The sequence below is a fragment of the Oncorhynchus clarkii genome, unplaced genomic scaffold (assembly GCF_045791955.1).
Source record: "Oncorhynchus clarkii lewisi isolate Uvic-CL-2024 unplaced genomic scaffold, UVic_Ocla_1.0 unplaced_contig_5436_pilon_pilon, whole genome shotgun sequence".
Lineage (NCBI taxonomy): Eukaryota > Metazoa > Chordata > Actinopteri > Salmoniformes > Salmonidae > Oncorhynchus > Oncorhynchus clarkii.
This window is the reverse complement of record NW_027260957.1, coordinates 385249-400000: the sequence shown is the minus strand read 5'-3', so window position 1 is coordinate 400000 and position 14752 is coordinate 385249. Positions and strand designations below refer to the sequence as shown.

The 14752-nt window shown below is 45.1% G+C and overlaps 1 protein-coding gene across 1 annotated transcript in view; it reads left to right on the top strand.

Annotated features, from left to right (window-relative positions):
- The window catches only part of LOC139402673 (coiled-coil domain-containing protein 81-like), a 19420-nt gene extending 6440 nt beyond the window's left edge, over positions 1-12980 (top strand). The window contains exons 6-14 of the mRNA XM_071146569.1: positions 347-464; positions 4828-4939; positions 5217-5363; positions 6476-6583; positions 6794-6963; positions 7194-7272; positions 10433-10659; positions 10900-11025; positions 12842-12980. Coding sequence (XP_071002670.1) covers positions 347-464; positions 4828-4939; positions 5217-5363; positions 6476-6583; positions 6794-6963; positions 7194-7272; positions 10433-10659; positions 10900-11025; positions 12842-12980 — 1226 coding nt within the window. The remainder of the gene's footprint in view (positions 1-346; positions 465-4827; positions 4940-5216; positions 5364-6475; positions 6584-6793; positions 6964-7193; positions 7273-10432; positions 10660-10899; positions 11026-12841) is intronic.
- Positions 12981-14752: the final 1772 nt, after the last annotated feature.

Here is a 14752-nt window from a genome sequence, read left to right as displayed (position 1 = left end):
TGACTATATTCAACTGATGACCATATTCAACTGATGACCATATTCAACTGATGACCATATTCAACTGATGACCATATTCACCTGATGACCATATTCAACTGATGACCATATTCAATTGATTTGGATTAACTCAGTTAATATCTCGATCAGATTGAGGGGTTTTAATGGGTGTAACGTCTCTGGTGAGAGATATGTGTTGGGGCTCACTTAACCTTGATAACCCCAGTGTTGGAGAGAAAGGTAAGCTAATATAACATTATGTAGACTTGGGCGTATCCCAGAACATGTATGTCTCTTCATCTGCCGAGTCTTTCTCACCTGTAGTTATGTTACCATGTTTACCCAGAATCCCTGGGGACTCCGCAGTCCAGATCCAGACACACCCTGCACCCAGCCAAGGTCAACGGGATCAGTCTCACTGATGACCTGGAGCCTAGACCTCCAGCGGAGACCAAAACTGACAGGTACTGTCGGCCTCACTGCTAACCCCAGCTGTTGTCGGCTAACACTGCTAACCCCAGCTATTGTCGGCCTCACTGCTAACCCCAGCTATTGTCAGCCTCACTGCTAACCCCAGCTATTGTCGGCCTCACTGCTAACCCCAACTATTGTCGGCCTCACTGCTAACCCCAGCTATTGTCGGCCTCACTGCTAACCCCAGCTATTGTCGGCCTCACTGCTAACCCCAGCTGTTGTCGGTCTCACTGCTAACCCCAGCTATTGTTGGCCTCACTGCTAACCCTAGCTATTGTCGGCCTCCCTGCTAACCCTTGCTATTGTCGGCCTCACTGCTAACCCCAGCTATTGTCGGCTAACACTGCTAACCCCAGCTATTGTCGGCCTCACTGCTAACCCCAGCTATTGTCGGCCTCACTGCTAACCCTAGCTATTGTCGGCCTCACTGCTAACCCCAGCTGTTGTCGGCCTCACTGCTAACCCCAGCTATTGTCGGCCTCACTGCTAACCCCAGCTATTGTCGGCCTCACTGCTAACCCTAGCTATTGTCGGCCACACTGCTAACCCCAGCTGTTGTCGGCCTCACTGCTAACCCCAGCTATTGTCGGCCTCACTGCTAACCCCAGCTATTGTCGGCCTCACTGCTAACCCCAGCTGTTGTCTGCCTCACTGCTAACCCCAGCTATTGTCGGCCTCACTGTTAACCCCAGCTATTGTCGGCCTCACTGTTAACCCCAGCTATTGCTGGCCTCCCTGCTAACCCTAGCTATTGTCGGCTAACACTGTTAACCCCAGCTATTGTCGGCTAACACTGTTAACCCCAGCTATTGTCGGTCTCACTGCTAACCCCAGCTGTTGTCGGCTAACACTGTTAACCCCAGCTATTGTCGGCTAACACTGTTAACCCCAGCTATTGTCGGTCTCACTGCTAACCCCAGCTGTTGTCGGCTAACACTGTTAACCCCAGCTATTGTCGGCTAACACTGTTAACCCCAACTATTGTCGGCTAACACTGTTAACCCCAGCTATTGTCGGCTAACACTGCTAACCTCATCTCCTACTGACCAGGCTGCATCCCACATGGCACCATATTCCATATGTTAAGTAGTGCACTACTTCATAGGGCTTTGATCAAAGGGAGTGCACTGCATAAGGAATAGGGTGCCATTTGGGACATTCCCACACACTGCCACAGGATAGTGAGTGACGCTTGACCCTGGTTGGTCTCTCCTTTAAACCTGTTAATCCAGGACAGAGACACAAGACCCTGGTTGGTCTCTCCTCTAACCCTGTTACTCCAGGACTGTAACACAAGACCCTGGTTGGTCTCTCCTTTAAGCCTGTTAATCCAGGACTGTAACACAAGACCCTGGTTGGTCTCTCCTCTAACCCTGTTAATCCAGGACAGAGACACAAGACCCTGGTTGGTCTCTCCTCTAACCCTGTTAATCCAAGACAGAGACACAAGACCCTGTTTGGTCTCTCCTCTAACCCTGTTAATCCAGGACTGTAACACAGGAGGGAACTTGTGAGAGGGTACTTGTGTCAAATCAAATCAAATGTTATTTGTCACATACACATGGTTAGCAGATGTTAATGCGAGTGTAGCGAAATGCTTGTGCTTCTAGTTCCGACAATGCAGTAATAACCAACGAGTAATCTAGCTAACAATTCCAAAACTACTGTCTTATACACAGTGTAAGGGGATAAAGAATATGTACATAAGGATATATGAATGAGTGATGGTACAGAGCAGCATAGGCAAGATACAGTAGATGGTATCGAGTACAGTATATACATCTGAGATGAGTATGTAAACAGTGGCATAGTTTAAAGTGGCTAATGATACATGTATTACATAAAGATGCAGTAGATGATATAGAGTACAGTATATACGTATACATATGAGATAAATAATGTAGGGTATGTAAACATTATATTAAGTAGCATTGTTTAAAGTGGCTAGTGATATATTTTACATCAATTCTCATCAATTCCCATTATTAAAGTGGCTGGAGTTGAGTCAGTGTGTTGGCAGCAGCCACTCAATGTTAGTGGTGGCTGTTTAACAGTCTGATGGCCTTGAGATAGAAGCTGTTTTTCAGTCTCTCAGTCCCAGCTTTGAAGCACTGTTACTGTCCTGTCCTGGGGTAGTGGCTCCATGAATGATGCAGCTCTCCCTGTGTGGGACAGTTCCTCACCTGTCACCACCTGATCATTCAGACAGTGTGCCCTGAGGTTTAGTCTGCCCTGTACCCCCCACAGTGGTCCTGTGGCCCTGGGCTCTGAAACTAGACCCCTCTGGACTTTCCTCTGTCCATACAGACACTGCCTGCGTCCCAAATGACACCCTATTCCCTATATAGTGCACTACTTTTGACACATCAGGAAACCCTGAATATATATATATATATCAGTAGAGAGAGTTGGGTCAATGCTGTTGAACGGTCTGAGAGCGTCTCTTTCTCCTGCACAGCCGGAGCCAAGTGATAATTGAAGTCTTCCACATTGTGCTGTTTATTAATGCTAGTTTGGTAAACTTATGAAGATGTGAAAGCAGATATGCAGTTTGTTGACACTACAGCACACTACAGACTTGGATACACATTATCCAACATTTTGATCAATAAAAACGTCTGTTAAATCCGCTGCTCTGTTTTGCTTGTTTACAGCGGGTCATTTCACAGGGAACTGTCGCAGGCGCTCACGTATTGTTACATGTTGAGAATAACGGCGTGAAACCTCTTAGGGCTAGGGGGCAGTGTTCGGAAGTTCGGATAAATGACGTGCCCAAAGTAAATTGCCTGTTACTCAGGCCCAGAAGCTAGGATATGCATATAATTGGTAGCATTGGATAGAAACGTTTCTAAAACTGTTAAAATAATGTCTGTGAGTATAACAGAACTGATATTGCAGGCGAAAACCCGATGAAAATCCATCCAGATTTTTTTTTTTGAGGTGACTGCCCATTCAAATGCTTGTTTATGGGAAAATCAAAGGAAATCCTCCCAGATTGCAGTTGGCTTCCACTAGATGTCAACAGTCTTTAGAAAGGGTTTCAGGCTTTTTTTGTTGAAAAATTAGCTAGAATTTGTAGTTTTTCAAGGTGGCTCTCATTTGGACTGTAGTCTTGAGGGCGAGAACTTCATTATTTATCTCCGGGATTGAACACACTATTCTCCGTCTTAAATTTGATCGTTTATTTACATATTAGGGTACCTGTGGATTGATTAGAAACGTTGTTTGACTTGTTTAGACGAGGTTTATTGGTAACTTTTGGGATTCCTTTGTATGCATGTTGAACTAGTGGAACGGGTGGATTACTGAATGAAACACGCCAACTAAACATACTTTTTTGGGATATAAAGAAGGACTTTATCGAACAAAACAACCATTTGTTGTGTAGCTGGGACCCTTGGGATTGCAAACAGAGGAAGATCTTCAAAAGTAAGTGATTTATTTTATCGCTATTCCTGACTTTTGCAAACTGCTGGTTTGTAAAATGTTTTTAATGCTTTTGTGTGTGGGGCTCTGTCCTCAGATAATCACATTGTATGCTTTCGCCGTAAGGCCTTTTTGAAATCTGACAAAGCATCTGGATTAACAAGAAATTAAGCTTTTAAATGATGTAGGACACTTGTATGTTCATGAATGTTTAATATTACGATTTTGTAATTGGAATTTGGCGCACTTCAGCTTCGCTCTCGATTTTGATCCCGGTAACGGGATCCGTGCGCTAAGAGGTTTTAACATGGTGTCCGTTATAAAACCTGGCCCAACTCTCTTAATGTATGACTCTGAGGAAACCCATAGGGCTCTGGGCAAAAGCAGTGCATTATATAGGGATTAGGGTGCCATGGGCCCTGGTCAAAAGTAGTGCACTATATAGGGAATAGGGTGCCATTCGAGACGCATTGTAGGCAACTGCCTGTATTCAGTGTTTGTCACCAGTTAAAGTGGAAAGTACTGCTGGTCACTATTGACTATCCAGAGAGTCCTCTCCCTGATTAAAATAAATACCGCTGGTCAACATTGATTGGCCAGAGAGTCTTCTCCCTGATTAAAATAAATACAGCTGGTCATCATTGATTGGCCAGACAGTCCACTCTTTGATTAACAGGAAAGAAAGGAAACCAATCCTTCGTCCCACATGGCACCCAATTCCCTACACACTGCACTTCTTTTGGTCAAACGAAGTGCACTATGGGAATAGGGTGCCATTTGGGGTATATAACCAGATGTATTTTGGTCTCCCAGGACTGTGGTTGAATAGCCCCTGATCTAAAAGATAACCCAGGACTGTGGCTGAATAGCCCCTGAGCTGAAAGATAACCCAGGACTGCTATCTGTTTCCAACCTGCTGTCCTGTAGGTCCACAGTGTCTATCTTACCACTGGAGGGCGCTGCTCTGAAGGAGGGGAAGGTGAAGAGGGGGGACTCTCATCTGGACATGCACTGTGTCAACCACAACAGGGCTGGACAGGTGTGTGTGTGTGTGTGTGTGTGCCGGACACTCTGCCTTTGTGGGTGTGTATGAGGTGTATCAATCAATGAATAACTGTGTGTTTCCCTATAGGAGTTGTGTTACCTGTGTATATAACATCACCTATCCTTCCCTATAGGAGTTGTGTTACCTGTATATATAATATCACCTACCCTTCCCTATAGGAGTTGTGTTACCTGTATATATAACATCACCTATGCTTCCCTATAGGAGTTGTGTTACCTGTGTATATAACATCACCTATCCTTCCCTATAGGAGTTGTGTTACCTGTGCATGCAGCGGGCCCAGCGTAACATCCCCCACTACCTGGCAGAGGAGAGGCTGACAGAACAGCAGGAGGAGGAGAAGGTGTTACAGTTCAACGAGCAGCGCAGAGACCAGTACTACCTACAGAGGGAGCAGGTGAGGCCAACACCACTCTGATGATGAGATGAGGAACATGTTCCCTGTTGTCTTTTACTCTTTGTCTTGGAGTGATGAATAGACAGAATACTACTAGACTGAAAGCCAGGGGGAGAGTCTGCATTAGTAATTCTGTTTTAGTCCTGGAGTCACATTAAACTCAGTAGTCAGATTAAACTCTGTAGTCAGATTAAACTCGGTAGTCAGATTAAACTCAGTAGTCAGATTAAACTCAGTAGTCAGATTAAACTCAGTAGTCAGATTAAACTCGGTAGTCAGATTAAACTCAGTAGTCAGATTAAACTCAGTAGTCAGATTAAACTCGGTAGTCAGATTAAACTCGGTAGTCAGATTAAACTCAGTAGTTACATTAAACTCAGTAGTCAGATTAAACTCGGTAGTCAGATTAAACTCGGTAGTCAGATTAAACTCAGTAGTTACATTAAACTCAGTAGTCAGACTAAACTCAGTAGTCAGATTAAACTCAGTAGTCAGATTAAACTCGGTAGTCAGATTAAACTCAGTAGTCAGATTAAACTCAGTAGTCAGATTAAACTCAGTAGTCAGATTAAACTCGGTAGTCAGATTAAACTCGGTAGTTACATTAAACTCAGTAGTCACATTAAACTCAGTAGTCACATTAAACTCAGTAGTCAGATTAAACTCAGTAGCGAGGTGACACTGAGCCTGTGTGTATTTGTGGTGTGGTGGTATGTGTTTATTTTTGATGTGGTGTGTGTGTGTGTGTGTGTGTTTGTGTGTGTGTGTATTTGTGATGTGGTGTGGGGGTGTGTGTATATTTGTGACGTGGTGGTGTGTGTGTGGGGGGGTGTGTGTATTTGTAATGTGGTGTGGGGGTGTGTGTGTATTTGTGACGTGGTGGTGTGTGTGTGTGTGTATTTGTGATGTGGTGTGGTTGTGTGTGTGTATATGTGGTGTGGTGTGTGTGTCTTTGTGATGTGGTGTGGGGGTGTGTGTATTTGTGTTGTGGTGGTGGTGTGTGTGTGTGTGTGTGTGTATTTGTGATGTGGTGGTGTGTGTGTGTATTTGTGATGTGGTGGTGTGTGTGTGTGTGTGTGTGTGTGTGTGATGTGTGTGTGTGTGTGTGTTAGGCGGACCGTCTGGAGATACGTGAGAACAACCAGAAGGTGGCAGCGTTCAACCTGGCAGTGTCTGAAGCCATGAAGGAGAAGAAGGTTGCTCGCTCCTCCCACTTCCATGTGAGCCCTGGCCTTGTCCAATCAGCACACTGATCTTCAGGGGGTTTAAGTGTTCTAGAGTTCAAATGGTCCACAGCTTTTCAGTTGCTGCATTCAGCATGCATTGGTCTATGCACAGTTACTATTGCAACACTTAGCCAATGGTCTAAACTTATCAATGAATGATGTCGTGATGATATTGAACCCCCCCCCCCCCCCCCCTCCCCACAGGATTCGTACATCTTCAGGGGCCGTCCCCTCACCCCTCCCAGGGTCCATAAGCAGCGCGGCTACATGCGGGATCTGCGGGCCCAGGCGGAGTGGAGGAAGGGCCAGGTCAGCCAGACTCAGCAGGACCAGGAGCTCATCGACCTGCTACAACAGGTCCAGCTGGCACAGGAGTAGGTGATTCCCTATGTAGTGCACTACTTAGTTTTGACCAGGGCTCTTCAGTGCACTATAAAGGGAGTAGGGTACCACATCAATATGTTTGTGGAAGAGGAAGTGCACCTGCTGCCATGAACCCATGTCAACAGGCCTGTGGTCTCTACTGTACATACAGAATGCTGTGGTCATTGTACAGTCTGTTGCTCAGTTTCGACAGTGTGTGAATAGCTATTGTGTGTCTCAGAATCGCCTTGCAAAAGTCCCAGCAGCTCCACCTGAGACAGAAGAACACTAGCTGCTACAAGAAAGCCCTGGATACACAGGTAAGAGTCTGTCCTACCATATATTATATAGCATACTTACCAGACTCTACCTACCAGACCCTACCTACCAGACCATACCTTCCAGACCAGACCTAACAGACCAGACCTACCAGACCAGACCATACCTATCATACTTAACAGACCTTACCTACCAGACCTACCAGACCATACCTACCAGGCCATACCTACCTGGCCAGACCTACCAGACCATACCTACCTGGCCAGACCTACCAGACCATACCTAACAGACCATACCAACCAGACCAGACCTACATACCTACCAGACCATACCTACCAGACCAGACCTACCATACCTACCAGGCCATACCTACCAGGACATACCTACCAGACCATACCTACCAGACCCTACCTACCAGACCATACCTACCAGACCATACCTACCAGACCCTACCTACCTGGCCAGACCTACCAGACCAGACCTACCAGGCAATCCTTACCAGACCATACCTTCCAGGACATACCTACCAGACCTACCATACCTATCAGACCAGACCTACCAGGCCATACCTACCAGATCAGACTACCAGACCCTATCTACCAGACAGGACCATATCTACCAGAACATACCTACCAGGCCAGACCTACCAGACCATACCTACCAGACCATACCTACCAGACCAGACCTACCAGACCAGATCTACCAGACCACACCTACCAGACCACACCTACCAGACCATACCTACCAGGCCAGACCTACCAGACCATACCTACCAGACCATACCTACCAGACCCTCCCTACCAGACCACACCTACGAGACCAGACCTACCAGACCACACCTACCAGACCACACCTACCAGACCACACCTACCAGACCAGACCACACCTACCAGACCACACCTACCAGACCAGACCATGCCTACCAGACAATACCTACCAGATCAGACCTACCAGACCACACCTACCAGACCAGACCTACCAGACCAGACCTACCAGACCCTCCCTACCAGACCAGACCTACCAGACCATACCTACCAGACCCTACCTACCATACCTACCAGCCCCTTCCTACCAGGCCAGACCTACCAACCTACCCAACCAAACCTACCATACCAGACCTACCAAAGACATGCCTCCCACCATGTGTTACACAAGTGCAGGTTGAAGTGGAGGGATATTTATTATGTTGATAAAAAGGCTGTGGATTGAATAACTGAACTCCCAGGTGTGCTGCACAGGTTAAGGCTGAACAAGGCAGAGGGGACCACTACAGATTGATGTTTACCTGACCACCTGTCTTGTTGTACAGGTGGAAACAGGGAAGGGCAAGCAGAAGGCCAAGGGAGATAGGAGAGTGATGTTCCCGCCCATCCAGGGACAGACAGCACCAGGAGACGACTCAGAGCAGGCAGGAAACATAATATAGACAAGTCTCTATGGAGAGGAGAGGAGAGGGGGAGACAGATGGAGAGGTTTAAGAAAAAGAAGGGAAGGGATAGAGAGGGAAGGAAAGAGGAAGGAGAAATGGGGAGGAAGAGGAGGAAAAATTCATGGTAAAGAAGGACAGTTGGACATGAAGTACTTAAAGAAGGACAGTTGAGGAAGGAAATGCAGTAGATGAGGGAATTGAACAGTAGTCCAGGTCCTCTGTGATGTCTATGTCTAGTCCAGGTTGAACAGTAGTCTAGCTCCTCTGTGGTGTCTATGTCTAGTCCAGGTTGAACAGTAGTCTAGCTCCTCTGTGATGTCTATGTCTAGTCTAGGTTGAACAGTAGTCTAGCTCCTCTGTGGTGTCTATGTCTAGTCCAGGTTGAACAGTAGTCTAGCTCCTCTGTGGTGTCTATGTCTAGTCTAGGTTGAACAGTAGTCCAGCTCCTCTGTGGTGTCTATGTCTAGTCCAGGTTGAACAGTAGTCTAGCTCCTCTGTGGTGTCTGTCTAGTCCAGGTTGAACAGTAGTCCAGCTCCTCTGTGGTGTCTGTCTAGTCCAGGTTGAACAGTAGTCCAGCTCCTCTGTGGTGTCTATGTCTAGTCCAGGTTGAACAGTAGTCCAGCTCCTCTGTGGTGTCTATGGCTAGTCCAGGTTGAACAGTAGTCCAGCTCCTCTGTGGTGTCTATGTCTAGTCCAGGTTGAACAGTAGTCTAGCTCCTCTGTGGTGTCTATGTCTAGTCCAGGTTGAACAGTAGTCCAGCTCCTCTGTGGTGTCTATGTCTAGTCCAGGTTGAACAGTAGTCTAGCTCCTCTGTGGTGTCTATGTCTAGTCCAGGTTGAACAGTAGTCTAGCTCCTCTGTGGTGTCTATGTCTAGTCCAGGTTGAACAGTAGTCCAGCTCCTCTGTGGTGTCTATGTCTAGTCCAGGTTGAACAGTAGTCTAGCTCCTCTGTGGTGTCTATGTCTAGTCCAGGTTGAACAGTAGTCCAGCTCCTCTGTGGTGTCTGTCTAGTCCAGGTTGAACAGTAGTCCAGCTCCTCTGTGGTGTCTGTCTAGTCCAGGTTGAACAGTAGTCCAGCTCCTCTGTGGTGTCTATGTCTAGTCCAGGTTGAACAGTAGTCCAGCTCCTCTGTGGTGTCTATGTCTAGTCCAGGTTGAACAGTAGTCCAGCTCCTCTGTGGTGTCTATGTCTAGTCCAGGTTGAACAGTAGTCCAGCTCCTCTGTGGTGTCTATGTCTAGTCCAGGTTGAACAGTAGTCCAGCTCCTCTGTGGTGTCTATGTCTAGTCCAGGTTGAACAGTAGTCCAGCTCCTCTGTGGTGTCTATGTCTAGTCCAGGTTGAACAGTAGTCCAGCTCCTCTGTGGTGTCTATGTCTAGTCCAGGTTGAACAGTAGTCCAGCTCCTCTGTGGTGTCTATGTCTAGTCCAGGTTGAACAGTAGTCCAGCTCCTCTGTGGTGTCTATGTCTAGTCCAGGTTGAACAGTAAGTAGTCCAGCTCCTCTGTGGTGTCTATGTTTAGTCCCGGTTGAGTAGAAAACAATGTCAGCACACTGGTGATCTTCATGCTCTGCCAATCAAATGGCTCTTCTTTAACTGAGAACAGGAAGTCATAGTTGAGAGATTCCAGTACTATTAGATGACAGATGAGTTTCCAGTAGTTGTGAGCTCCTCTGTGATTGTAATCTTCACCCAGGTTGAGTAGAAAAATCATTTGAGGATCTTGATGCTCTACAAATCTAATGGATGTTATTTAATTAACGTATCTACCAGATGGAATACCAGGGCTCCGCCCTCCCAGCGCGCCTGCCCGACTCGGACGGCCCTGTGTTTGGCCAGCTGGACTGTACCCCTGCTGGGCTGTCAGAGCAGAGGCAGCGGGCGGAGAAGGTCTCCCAGGAACAGCTGACCACGGCTAATAACAAGAGAAAAGAGCTGCTCCTTAACCGCAGCACCAAACAGAAGAACGAGAGAGAGATGCTCAACAGGAACAGGAAGGAGTGAGTGGAAGGGGGAAGGCAGGGGGGGGGGGGGGGGGGGGAGCGAGAGGGAGTCATGGAGAGACGGGGGAGTGGGGAGGGTGAAATTCTCCACTTGAAATTCAGAAAGTGAGTGAATAAAATGAGAATGCAGAAAAAAAATGGTATATGGAATGGTTCAAGGTTAAAGGCCATTTTATATGCGATGTCTTGTCTATATGTTCTGTTTCTATATTTTCCTCTCCCTCTCTCTCCTGGCAGACTGATAAACGACCACATCAACCGCTTTGAGAAGCTGCGTAACCTGAGGGCCTCGTTGGAGGACACCTGGAGACGCAGCGCCGACCTGAAACGCCACCGAGACAGAGAGGAGAAGGAATTCATCAAGTAATATACTCAAATCACAACCTGGATTGGCCCTAACCCTTCTATGTTTACAGATCTGTAAGATGGAAACAATATGATGGAAGCTTTCCCACTACACTGTTAATACCTATCCAGACCCTTCAGATCTACCACTACACTGTTTATACCTATCCAGACCCTTCAGATCTACCACTACACTGTTTATACCTATCCAGACCCTTCAGATCCACCACTACACTGTTTATACCTATCCAGACCCTTCAGATCTACCACTACACTGTTTATACCTATCCAGACCCTTCATATCTACCACTACACTGTTTATACCTATCCAGACCCTTCAGATCTACCACTACTCTGTTTATACCTATCCAGACCCTTCATATCTACCACTACACTGTTTATACCTATCCAGACCCTTCAGATCTACCACTACACTGTTTATACCTATCCAGACCCTTCAGATCTACCACTACACTGTTTATACCTATCCAGACCCTTCAGATCTACCACTACACTGTTAATACCTATCCAGACCCTTCAGATCTACCACTACACTGTTAATACCTATCCAGACCCTTCAGATCTACCACTACACTGTTTATACCTATCCAGACCCTTCAGATCTACCACTACACTGTTTATACCTATCCAGACCCTTCAGATACACTACTACACTGTTTATACCTATCCAGACCCTTCAGATACACTACTACACTGTTTATACCTATCCAGACCCTTCAGATCTACCACTACACTGTTTATACCTATCCAGACCCTTCAGATCTACCACTACACTGTTTATACCTATCCAGACCCTTCAGATCTACCACTACACTGTTTATACCTATCCAGACCCTTCATATCTACCACTACACTGTTTATACCTATCCAGACCCTTCAGATCTACCACTAGACTGTTTATACCTATCCAGACCCTTCAGATCTACCACTACACTGTTAATACCTATCCAGACCCTTCATATCTACCACTACACTGTTTATACCTATCCAGACCCTTCAGATCTACCACTACACTGTTAATACCTATCCAGACCCTTCAGATCTACCACTACACTGTTTATACCTATCCAGACCCTTCAGATCTACCACTACACTGTTTATACCTATCCAGACCCTTCATATCTACCACTACACTGTTTATACCTATCCAGACCCTCCAGACATGCTAGCATCGGGGGTTAGGGTTAAGAAGGAGAAAAAGGTAGTGATTTGGGACCAGCTGATTGAGTCGATCACTGTCATGATAAATGACGTCTGCTATCTGTACCATCACATTCTGACGTTGATCTCTGATGTCTATGACAGGTCTGGGAGCAGTCTGCTGTTTGATTGACCACATTCTGACGTTGATCTCTGATGTCTATGACAGGTCTGGGAGCAGTCTGCTGATTGATTGACCACATTCTGACGTTGATCTCTGATGTCTATGACAGGTCTGGGAGCAGTCTGCTGATTGACCACATTCTGACGTTGATCTCTGATGTCTATGACAGGTCTGGGAGCAGTCTGCTGACTGATTGACCACATTCTGACGTTGATCTCTGATGTCTATGACAGGTCTGGGAGCAGTCTGCTGACTGATTGACCACATTCTGACGTTGATCTCTGATGTCTATGACAGGTCTGGGAGCAGTCTGCTGATTGATTGACCACATTCTGACGTTGATCTCTGATGTCTATGACAGGTCTGGGAGCAGTCTGCTGACTGATTGACCACATTCTGACGTTGATCTCTGATGTCTATGACAGGTCTGGGAGCAGTCTGCTGACTGATTGACCACATTCTGACGTTGATCTCTGATGTCTATGACAGGTCTGGGAGCAGTCTTCTGATTGACCAGTGTGAGCAGTACCGCCGCTGTTACCAGTGCAAGAGGAAGACAGAGAACTGTGGAGAGACAAACATCTGGAAAGAGTCTCACTACATCCCTGGCTCTCGTCTCATGGTGTAGACCGCTGAAACCTGGTCTCAGAGCAAACGTAGCCATGCCACTCCATTTAGTATGATATGTTACTTTACATTATATTAGTATTACATTGGTTTACCAATGTAATAGCGGTCGTACAATATAATACGAATTGTAGGACGTATCCTACGTCTTGATCGCACCAGTATCGTTTAGTATGATATATCACACTCAACTGCTGTAGTACGATATATCACGTTCAACTGCTTTAGTTTGATATATCACACTCAACTGCTGTAGTATGATATATCACGCTCAACTGCTTTAGTTTGATATATCACGCTCAACTGCTTTAGTATGATATATCACACTCAACTGCTGTAGTATGATATATCACGCTCAACTGCTTTAGTTTGATATATCACACTCAACTGCTTCAGTTTGATATATCACGCTCAACTGCTTTAGTTTGATATATCACGCTCAACTGCTTTAGTATGATATATCACACTCGACTGCTTTAGTGTGATATATCACACTCGACTGCTTTAGTTTGATATATCACACTCGACTGCTTTAGTGTGATATATCACACTCAACTGCTTTAGTTTGATATATCACATTCAACTGCTTTAGTTTGATATATCACACTCAACTGCTTTAGTATGATATATCACACTCAACTGCTTTAGTGTGATATATCACACTCAACTGCTTACGATACGATATATCACACTCAACTGCTTTAGTATAATATATCACACTCAACTGCTTTAGTATAATATATCACACTCAACTGCTTTAGTATAATATATCACACTCAACTGCTTTAGTATAATATATCACACTCAACTGCTTTAGTATAATATATCACACTCAACTGCTTTAGTATGATATATCACACTCAACTGCTTTAGTGTGATATATCACACTCAACTGCTTTAGTTTGATATATCACATTCAACTGCTTTAGTTTGATATATCACACTCAACTGCTTTAGTTTGATATATCACACTCAACTGCTTTAGTATGATATATCACACTCAACTGCTTTAGTTTGATATATCACATTCAACTGCTTTAGTTTGATATATCACACTCAACTGCTTTAGTTTGATATATCACACTCAACTGCTTCAGTATGATATATCACACTCAACTGCTTACGATATGATATATCACACTCAACTGCTTTAGTTTGATATATCACATTCAACTGCTTTAGTTTGATATATCACACTCAACTGCTTTAGTTTGATATATCACACTCAACTGCTTCAGTATGATATATCACACTCAACTGCTTACGATATGATATATCACACTCAACTGCTTTAGTTTGATATATCACACTCAACTACTTTAGTTTGATATATCACACTCAACTGCTTACGATACGATATATCACACTCAACTGCTTTAGTTTGATATATCACACTCAACTGCTATCACACTCAACTGCTTTAGTATAATATATCACACTCAACTGCTTTAGTATAATATATCACACTCAACTGCTTTAGTATGATATATCACACTCAACTGCTTACGATACGATATATCACACTCAACTGCTTTAGTATGATATATCCCACTCAACTGCTTACGATACGATATATCACACTCAACTGCTTTAGTTTGATATATCACACTCAACTGCTATCACACTCAACTGCTTTAGTATAATATATCACACTCAACTGCTTTAGTATAATATATCACACTCAACTGCTTTAGTATGATATATCCCACTCAACTGCTTACGATACGATATATCACACTCAACTGCTTTAGTATAATATATCACACTCAACTG